Source organism: Aulonocara sp. 'chitande type north' Nkhata Bay, linkage group LG6 (assembly GCF_057382095.1).
Source record: "Aulonocara sp. 'chitande type north' Nkhata Bay isolate Kocher_YH1m ecotype deep benthic linkage group LG6, A_spYH_male_GT1.1, whole genome shotgun sequence".
In the NCBI taxonomy this organism is placed as follows: domain Eukaryota; kingdom Metazoa; phylum Chordata; class Actinopteri; order Cichliformes; family Cichlidae; genus Aulonocara; species Aulonocara sp. 'chitande type north' Nkhata Bay.
In genome coordinates, this window is record NC_141349.1 from 19,920,072 (window position 1) to 19,930,671 (window position 10,600).

At 42.6% G+C, this 10,600-nt stretch overlaps 1 protein-coding gene across 3 annotated transcripts; it reads left to right on the forward strand.

The window, feature by feature from the left end:
- Nucleotides 1-4,194: 4,194 nt before the first annotated feature.
- On the forward strand, nucleotides 4,195-10,465 carry LOC147327656 (aminoacyl tRNA synthase complex-interacting multifunctional protein 1-like). 3 transcript variants are annotated; one of them, XM_086295456.1, is made up of 5 exons: nucleotides 4,195-4,616; nucleotides 5,312-5,493; nucleotides 7,345-7,513; nucleotides 7,635-7,660; nucleotides 7,947-8,073. In XM_086295456.1, exons 1-4 carry the CDS (start codon nucleotides 4,211-4,213, stop codon nucleotides 7,655-7,657), a joined length of 780 nt encoding a protein of 259 aa, XP_086151582.1. In that variant the 5' UTR covers nucleotides 4,195-4,210; the 3' UTR covers nucleotides 7,658-7,660; nucleotides 7,947-8,073. The 3 variants fall into 3 exon arrangements, with proteins under 3 accessions (XP_086151582.1, XP_086151580.1, XP_086151581.1); XM_086295454.1 differs by lacking the exon at nucleotides 7,635-7,660 and having other exon boundaries at nucleotides 7,947-10,465; XM_086295455.1 differs by having other exon boundaries at nucleotides 7,635-8,086.
- The last annotated feature ends 135 nt before the right edge of the window (nucleotides 10,466-10,600 follow it).

Below are 10,600 nucleotides of genomic sequence, written 5' to 3' on the forward strand. Positions count from 1 at the left end.
GACCTCATGTAACCACACCAGCCCAGGACCTCCACATCCAGCAGGTTCACCTCCAAGATCGTCTGAGACCAGCCACCCAGACAGCTGCTGGAACAATTGGTTTGCACAACCAAACAATTTCTGCACAAACTGTCAGAAACCGTCTCAGGGACGCTCAACTGCATGCCCGTCGTCCTCATCGGGGTCTTGACCTGACTCCAGCTCGTCGCCGTAACAGACTTGTGTGGGCAAATGCTCACATTCGATGGCGTCTGGCACGTTGGAGAGGTGTGCGCTTCACGGATGAATCATGGTTCACATTGTTCAGGGCAGATGGCAGCTGAGAATGTCCCAGTTCTTGCATGGCCAGCATACTCACCGGACATGTCACCCATTGAGCATGTTCGGGATGTGCTTGACCGGCGTATACGACAGCGTGTACCAGTTCCCACGAATATCCAACAACCTCACACAGCCATTGAAGTGGAGTGGACCAACATTCCACAGGCCACAATTGACAATCTGATAGACTCCATGCGACGATGTGTTGCACTGCATGAGGCAAATGGTGGTCACACCAGATACTGACCGGTTCTGGGTCCCCAGACCCCCCAATAGCGCAAAAAACTGCACATTCCAGGGTGGCCTTTTGTTGTGGGCAGTCTGAGGTACACCTGTGCACTACTCATGATGTCAGATCAGCATCCTGATGTGGCACACCTGTGAGGTGGGATGGATTATCTCAATATAGCAGATGTGCCCACTACCACACATTTGGACTGATTTGTGACCACTGTTTGGGAGGGATGGTTATATTGTGTATCTGGAATGAATTTTAGGTCTCTACGTCCATCCCATGGGGAATGGGAGCAGTAACAAAGGTGTTGCGTTTATATTTTTGTTGAATGTATATATATATAAATTTAAAAAAAAACTTGTTGGACAATGACACTTTTTTTAAAACCAAACAGTCAATTCAATCAATGTGTTCCTCTTTTATTCCATGATTTAGCAGATAAAATATCTGGATTGGATTCCAAAGGCTGATTTGTCACTTTTCACTAAAACTCTCAATATGAGGTCCAAAGAGATCTGGAGCCAACTCAATCTGTTCCATTGTTAAAAAGAAGGAATGCACTGGCCAGCTGACCAACACTGGATCAAAGTGCATGATGACAGAATTCTTGTTATGGTTAAAAAAAACTTCACAACATCTAAGCAAGTTAAAAACACTCTCAGGGAGATGACATGTATCATTGACTGGAATAAAGATACGCCTTTATGAATCTAAATACACAACAAGGTGCAAACCACTGGTTACACTCTAAAGCAAGAAGGTCAGCTTTGACTTTCCCTGTAAACTTAAAGTGCCTGCAAAGTTCTAAAAAAATGAAAACTAACAGACAAAACAACTCTTTGGACAAATGAAAACAGAATGATGTGAAGGGAAAAATTTGGAGAAGGTGAGAAACAGCTCATGAACATATCACATATCTCATATCATGTCATCTATCACACATGGCAGTGTTAATGTTATGTTATGGGCATCTCTGGGTCCCAATGGAACTGGGTCCCTAGTGTTTACTGATCATGTGACTGCTTCAGTCACATCTTCATTCTTTGATTTAGTTTGATGCCACTGTGGTGGTGTACCAAGAAAAAAAAAGGAAAAATTGTGTCTTCCTCCGACAAATAATCAATCTAACTATGTCATCTTACTTTCAATCAATCAATTTTCCTGTAGACTCCTGGTGGAGCATGGGGCCACCAATGGACTCTGTTCTGGGCCGTTCTCTTCAGCTGGGTCCACGTCATTCCGGCAGTATTATGCATTACGCTCTCGACAGATCTTCTCCACGTCTGTTTGGATCTCCCCACTTTCCTTTTTCCTTGTGGGTTCCAGTCCAGTGCTTGCCTTGTGACGTTGTCGGATGGTTTTTGGAGTGTGTGGCCTATCCAGCCCCATTTTCTCTTCTTGATGTCTTGACCGACCGGGTTCTGGCTGGTTCTTACTTTAGTACTTCAAAAAATCACGTGTGACACCATGGTGAAAACTGATGTTTCCATGTATCCATCTGCAATTTCACATGTGGAAAATAATATGAACATATCCTCTTTCAAACACTTATATTCATAGACACATGAATATTTGCTGTATGCAACATTCTCTTATTAATGCATTCCTTGGTCACCTTTGTCAAAAAGTAGGAGACCAGTAAAGAACTTGGTTCTCCTGTGACTTCCCTTTATTTGTTGTCACTGTGGACATCTGTGGTGAAGTAAACAAATTCAAGTTGCTTCCCTTAATGGTAAGCTGTTACACTGAGAGGGTTTAATGCACACTGGTCTGCCAGTTTGAGGTCATAATAATGAGGGAGGAAAGCACTTACACTGGAGATCAAACTAGGAGGTTTAAATGTTTAATGGGGCTTTCATGGAGGCACAACAGATGCAGTAGTCCAAAGTAAAACTTTTATGCTCACACAATGAAGAAAACTGTGATCACGGCTATTGTTAACACTCAAAATAACTACATGTCTCTGTGTGTTTGTGTGTTAAATGAACAAAACAAAAAAAAGCCTCATAAAAGAGTTGCATTGACCACAATGCCCATTTTCAAGTAAACGATGTTTAAGAGCAGCAGATTTAAAAAAAAATTATCTTTATTCTGAATCAGTACATGGTCTAACCTTCTCACTTGTCTGACATTCTCCAGGGAAGTTGAATAAGTGGAAATGGGGGGGGGGAGTATCTTCAAGAAAATACTTTGGAGCACGAACACCCATACAGTGTGTCAGAGAGCCAAGCACCATTCACATGTCTGTAGGTATTAAAACTGAGGACATGTTCGGGAGAATTGTGTGCAGTTGGAGGAAAACGGAATAGCAGTTTTGCTTTTTTATGAGAAAAATAAAATCTGAAAAATAAAATCTGAAAAAAAAAAAACCCAAAGAATTGTGGAAGTTTTTTAAAAGACTTGAAGACTTTAATTCTTTAAGGAAGCTAAAATTTAATATCTATAGATAGATAGATGGATGGATGGATGGATGTTTGGATCATCAGTCGGTCAAACTGAAACTGGAGCACAAACTTCTTGGAAGCCTGCACAGCACCCCAGAACATTTGTCATACAATTTCAGGAAAATTGCTCCAGAAAGGACAAATTCACTCTGGAAATCCAATTAGCTAAGGTGAAGTCTGTCAGACACAATGTATAATTTTAATGCATTCATTCACTGGAGTGTGTTAACCATAAAAAAAGTGGGGGTGGATTGGGCATGTTGTATAAAGTAGTTTTAACAGTGGCCTCAAGTAGAGTAGAAAAGCATTCACTTCCGCTTATCCTTTTCGGGGGTGTGTTGGAGACTGACTAGCTGTCTAACGACGAGAGGCAGGACAGGACAGGCCGCCATCTGTCCAAGGGCTAACCCATAGACAGAGACAACCATTCACGCTCACATTCCCGCATTGACACCTATGGGCAATTTAGTGTTTCCAATGAACTTATCTCCACATGGTGGAATTGAACTCAGGCCCTTCTTGCTGTGGGGCAACAGTGCAAAAGAATAGTGGGGCAGCAAGGTGGCACGGTGCTACCCGAGTAGAAAAGCGCTAGAACTCAATTAAATTTTATTTATATAGCGCCAAATCACAACAGCATTCGCTTTAAGATGCTTTATCCTGTAAATAAAGACCATACAATAATATAGAGAATACAGAGAAAACCTTAAAAATCAAAGACCACCTTTCAGCAAGGCGACAGTGGGAAGGGAAAACTCCTTAGCAAGAAACCTCCGGCAGAACCAGGCTCGGTGGGGGTGGGCATCTGCCGTGACCACCGTTGTGTAGGTAAATAAATTACCTCACATTATAAGAGCTTAACTACGGTCATTTGATACTTTTTTTTACTATTATTGTTTTTATTATTTATCCTGTTGCTGTAACACAGAAAAGTATGTTGCAGGATCAATCTATGTGTTCAAAGAGCTTCTCAAAGTTATTTTTTTATTTGCTTCTCGCTTGTTTGCATCACGTTAAAACACTTTTAGGTCATATGAAACACAATCCAGCCCGTAGTGTCACTGAATTGCTATTAGTCATCATACGGGGGCAGTAATATACCCGATAGTGGGCTATAGTTAAAATTAGCCCTGAGAGCCAACCGTAGAAGAAGAAAAGGGGGAGCGAAGCTCCAGGGCGGAGGAGGCGAAGGAGGAGGAGGTGGGAATCGATGCAAAAGCAGTCTGCAAACATTTGCAGCACAATGGGTCGCAGCGAGGAGCTCAGTGAGTTTCAGCGGGGCACCGTGGTGGGATGCTACCTGTGCAAGAAGTCCGTCCGTGAGATCTCGGCGATGTTAAACCTGCCCCGGTCCACTGTCAGCGCCGTGATTTTAAAGTGGAAGCGTGGAGGAATAACGACGGCACTGCCCCGGAGCGGCCGACCGCACAAGCTGAAAGAGGAGGATCGCCAAGTGCTGGAGAGAGTGGCGCTGGAGAAGTGTTTGCCCTCCATAAAAGCGCTCACCGCCGAGTTTCAGAGCGCATCCGGAGCCAGCGTGAGCTCCACCACGGTGCGCAGGGAGCTTCATGAGATGGGTTTCCGAGGCCGTGTGTCCTCATACGGCAAGCCCAAAGGTGCGTCCACCGGGAGGCCTGGAGAATGAGGAATGCAGCAGCTGCATATACATACGAGTGTAATATGTAGTGTCCGCATACTTTTGCCATTTCCCCTGATTATCCTCCTGCATGTGATTGCTGAGCGTCCATGCGTTTTGTCTGTTTACCTGGCTCCTGGGTGCAGCGATTTAGGGTTATACCGTTGAGAACGTGGGTGATGGTGATGATGATGATGATGATGGTGGTGGTGTGTTCAAAGTACACCCACCTGAATCATAAACTTAGCAAAAGCACAACATTCAAGCAGAATAGGAAATTAAAGTTAAGTCTGATTCCACAATTTCTTTGGTTTAATGTTGCTTCACATGGATGGAGTAAGGAGTGACCTGAAGCCAAAATACTCCCTGACACCTGTAGGTAGTATTACATAGCTGAGTTTATAGTTGTAGTTTGTGGTAGTTGTAATAAAGAGAGCTGTGTCATCTACTAAATGGATCACGTAGGAGAATCCTGTGAAAGGTGGGGAAGTTGAGTCAAACCGAGCGTTTTCTTCATTAATCCTTAAAACTTTAGATTTTTAACAGCAAAGATTTTCTTTACAGATGCAGCAAATCTGTCGATTCTTATATTAGAGGAGCACACACCATAAGGAAAATCAGTTGCAAAGAAAGACCATGTACCCTGCTGACACTGCGGCATTTTTTTCATGCCAGGAGTGCCGAAGGTGGCAAAGAAGCAGGTGGACGTGTCCCGCCTGGACCTACGTATTGGACGTGTAGTCACGGCCCAGCAGATTCCAGACACTGACGGGCTGTTCGTGGAGCAGATCGATGTGGGAGAGGCTTTTCCCAGGACGGTGGTCAGTGAACTGTCTCAGCACGTACCTGTGGAGCAGGTAAATATCAAGTATTAATCTAGTGTTGTTTATTTCAAGATCAATGTTTTAGATGACTGAATAATCTACTTTTTTTTGTTTCCCTGAAGCCTGTGTGATATATTCAGACTGCTCATTTTATCGAAGTAACAGCCCAAAGCACAAAGATACTGACAATATCTTTTGAATTGTTACACTCTACACACTCACTTTGTTAGGTACACCTGTTCAGCTGCTGGTTAACAGAAATTGTAATTAATCAGCCAATCACATGGCAGCAAGTTGTTGCATTTATCCATGCAGACATGGTCATGACCACCTGCTGAAGTTCAAACTGAGCATTAAAATAATGGGGAAAAAAGTGACGTAAACACCACAGCGTCCATGCTTTTGTGATCACAGTGTACTCCTCTTCGGATGGATGCTCCCAGCAGGATAACACACCATGACACAAAGCTCAGATTATCTTGAACATGACAGTGAGTTCACTGTACTCAAATGGCCTCTGCAGTCACCAGCACTAGCAAGGTGTACTTAAGAAGTGGCCGGTGACTGTAGTTTAAGCTGCCCTATTGAGCCGATTCCCTCTGAGGGACGACAGTGTAAACTAAACTGAAAGTAGGATTTGTCTTCTTTTTTTTTACTTACAAATTTAGGAAGACTCCACACCTGAATAAGTGACAGGTGCATAGTGGGAAAGGTCTTTGTGAAGAAAAAAACACATTTTCTGGCTTACAGGTACTGAGAAAACTGTACCTGACGAAGGTCGCGTAGACCGGACCATTAAAAATAATGGTAAGCGGGAAGGTCTGTGAAGGTTATACTTTTTTTTTCCACCTTAAAATTGTGATTTAGTATTTTTGTCTACATGAACATCAGTGTGTTATTTTAATGGCTGAGGTGGGCAAACTGAATATTCTGGCTGTAACCGCCTCTGTTCTTCTGGAATGAGGGTCATTTCACTGGTCTTAGTGGAAAAGGCCTGGCTCCCAGTTTGTGTCCCGTAAATGCTGGACAGATTTCAGGTCAGGGTACTTTGTGGTCAAGTAACAAAAGCCATCACTTAACTGTCTTATATTTAGAGGAACACTGTCATCTAACATATCACTGTATGGTAGTTTTGTTTGGTTGGGGTTTTTTGTAAGTACCAGGACATGTCCAACTATTCCGTTATTCAAATTAGGGTTAAGATTTAACACCTCGATGTCAATCTTCCGTTTGTTTTTGAACGCCTCTATGTAGTATCCTTTATTTTATTTTAGAGATGGAATGCTTGAAGCTCAGAGCCTTGAAGGAGGAAGATCTGTGTAACTGTGAACAGTAACAGCCCAAAACACTATTATGTTTACTTTGTTATAAATTAGTATACTGTGTACACTCACAAAAAATAATAACAAAGGTTTTAAAAGGTGATTAAAAATAATAGCATTAAAAAAAATCCTCAAATTGCTGACAGTGGTAATGTTTTCTAATACTGCCACCAGAAAGACAAGCATAGTCTTTTGAAGTGTTCTTTAGGCTGATTTTAAACAACTAAAGTCACCAGTATGGCTAAAATATCACGATCGCCTCTTAGGATTTTTGATCCCAAGTGCCTAACTTTGCTGCACCAGTTCTGGGAAGGACATTCCAGCTTTTCACGCCTCTGCAAAGCACTGGCCAAAAGCACTGACATTATTCTTCAACATCAAGCATTCGTCATCTCATTGAGAGTTCTTGATTAGAAAATCAATTAGACTGAACACCGAGTGAGAATTTGATTCCAATAATACCGTCCTATTTGATTTCGGATGTTTGTTTGTTTTTCCCATCAACTTTACCGTCATTTGCTGTTCTCGCTTGAACATGTGGACTCTCCTGCCCTTCGTGCAGATGCAGAATCGTATGGTGGTCCTGCTGTGTAACGAGAGGCCAGTGGAGACGAGAGGAATTGTGAACCAGGCCATGCTCATGTGTGCCTCGTCACAAGACAAGCTGGAAATCCTTGATCCTCCAAACGGAGCGATACCAGGGGATAGAGTGACTTTCCAGGGATTCCCAGGTACTACAGCCTCACTGCTGTAGCTTCCTGCTAAACCTATTCTCAGCCAAATAGTCATAATAGATGTGCGCTCAGCAGATAGTGCTGATCACACGCCTCATTATTTTCCTCTTTTCATCAGTGTTATGGAGCCTCAGTATTTAGACTGTGAGTACTGCACTACTTTAACACGACACACAAACACAAGTTTCCTCCAACTCTGCGAGGCACCTTTGGTGAGAATCGGACTGCAGGCTGAGAGCAGACATCATTCCCAAACTTCACCGTTGGCTCTTCTGAGCTTTTGTGGTTGGATGCATGCAAATCCCTGTAGCCATTTTCCATGAGGATGCTGTTAACAGCAAACCTCCTGGAATCACAAACCCTGCAAGTGTCGAGGTTTACTGAAGTACACAGGGGATTCTAATTTCTCACAATGATGTCTTTGTTGCAGGGGAGCCCGATAAAGACCTGAACCCCAAACAGAAGGTGTGGGAGCAGGTTCAGCCAGACCTGCGCACAGACGGCCAGTGCGTCGCAACCTACAAAGGAGCTGCCTTTGAAGTAGCTGGAAAGGGAGTTTGCAAAGCCCAAACCATGTCTGACTGTGAGATTAAGTAAATGATCAGTTCTCTGCAGCCTTGCGGGATCCAAGAAATTGCGGAAAAGGATTCCCAGAATAGTGGAGACTGTTATTTTAACGCCCACTGTCTGGGGGGGACATGTCCAGAAAACAAAATCACACAGGTGTGATGCTGGGTGGTCACGTAGTTTTTGCTATAAAGCAAGTGAAATAATTGCGAGGTACCCGATGTTGGATGGACTTGAGATTTACTTAAATTACTTTTTCTTTTTTTTTTAACAGAAAAAAAAAATGTAGTTTTGAATTTGGCCAACTGAGGGCACTAGCATACCCCATCACAATGTGCAATATGTGTCTTGGTGGTTTGTTCACATGAGAGCATTCACCACACAGGCTGCCTCAGCGTAGTGAAAAGAAAAGGGGAAAATCCTTTTTTTTTTTTTTATTCTGGGAACTCTTTGTTAAAATGTTGTTTTCCGTTAAGACATTTAAAGTGTTTTCATTTTCATTTAACAAGGCATGAAACTGTTCAGAAGTCCCGTTTGAGAAACGGGAGATTGACTGATCTCGTTGGGGTTTTTTTTGTTTTTTGTTTTTTTTTCGTTGATGAGTGAGAATGAACCGAAAATCAATCCATCATGAAACAGACTTTCCACTGACTCCTACATGTTGTTTAGCAATCAACAAAGTCTGTGATTTTTGCTTCTGTTAATCCAGGAAGTGTTATCTTAAATGGAAAAAAAATCAATCTTTGGTTTTTCAGTGGCTTCCTGAAATATCAAACAAATACTTCAAAGTCTTTTGATTTGAATGTAAAAGTGTTTTAAACTGTCTTCAAGTTTTGTATGCTGTTTGCTTTGCTCTTGTGTTTCCCTGGTGGATTGTTGTCCATAAGAGCAGCTCTGGCTGTGAGCGGAGAAGCCCCGCCCACCCTGCTGATCGGATGTTTTGTTTGCAAGGGTCAGCCAATCGGAAGACACCTGGCTTAAAGGGAGGGGAAGGGGTTGAAAGGGAAAAAATGTGTTTTTGAACTCTGCCATGCTTCAGATCGTGACTTGGTCTTTGTTTTGAAACAGTGCGCCAAGCTGTTGAGGAGGCTGCTAAAAAAAAGTGTAAGACAAACACGCAAAGTATATCTTCCTTTATTATAAAGGAGAACTTAAAACTATGGGCCGAGAATGGGGATGTGATTGATGTGATTCAGGAACCAAGAAGTGGAACAAAATGTCCAAGACGCCATGTCCCAGGTCTTTGTTTGACAGTGCAGAGCACAAAGGGAATAGTGTGATTCTCTAGAAACAAAAAAGAAAATGTTACTCACTACTTCAGCACAACATGACAAAGAACCAATGTTTATAATGCGGTCAACAGCATGGAGGGGGAGTGTTGACTAATGCTAGAGAATGACATTAATAAAAACCATTTTAATATCTGAAAAGGTTATGGAGTGTTATGAATGTCACGTCACCCCACCCACCTCCACCTACAGTGCAATCTCTTCATGGACTAACCCACGGGGTAACCCAGAGTGGAGGTACTGTACAGGTTCATGACTGAGATGACACGGTCCTGCAACCACACAGCCCGTCGACGCGACGCGGTTTGCTGGAGGGGAAAGTTAGCAAACGCGTACCTGAAACCAGGTTTCCCCGAGCTGAGTGAACCTGCGAGTAAAATACATTTCCACTGCCTTCGGTGGCCTGCTTTTTGAGGCCACAAACTGCACTGAGAACAACAAACCCTTACTTTACAGAAGAGTCAGTCTCACAGTGTTTGGGGTTATTCTTATTCTCACCATTGTTGCTCTTTTACATTATTGTGTTCCATTTCCAGTCATAAATATTGGGAAATTTGCTAAAGATTGGATGAACAGGCAAAGTTGGCAATTGTCCTAAAAGCATAAGCTGCTTTAGGAAGGGGCTCTGAAAGCCTGCAGCTTATTGGCCAAGGTAAAAACGCTTAGGCAACTCATGAACTTTTAATTAATGTTGTGGTCCTGATTAAAAAGAAGAAACCGCTTGATAAATGCAATCAAATTATTTTAATTAACACAATTAAGAAGCTTAAAGTTTCGAAAGATCACCAGAAAGCTTTCTTTTCTTTTCGTTGCAGTTTTAAATCGGCAGTCAGGTTCAGGAAAAAATAAGTTTGCTCATTTCAAGCGGGTAAACCACATCTTAGAGAGACTGTCAGAAAATGAGCTCAAACTTGCACGCAGACCGGGTTTGTTCTCAGAAACTTATGTAAACCCAGCGTGGTGTCTGAACTGATTTATGCTCTATTAAAATGGAATTTTATACCACAAAGCCGGATTTGTTGTGCTGTGTTCGACTGGCAAATTGTCAACTCCATGAACCAGATGCACATGTCTGATAAATAAATACATGGGGACGGGGATAAGGTCTAATGTTGTCATGCAGGTTCTCTCTGAATAGCTGGATTGTTCCTTCTGCTTGTGTTCGACTGGCAAATTGTCAACTCCATGAACCAGATGCACATGTCTGATAAATAAATACATGGGGACG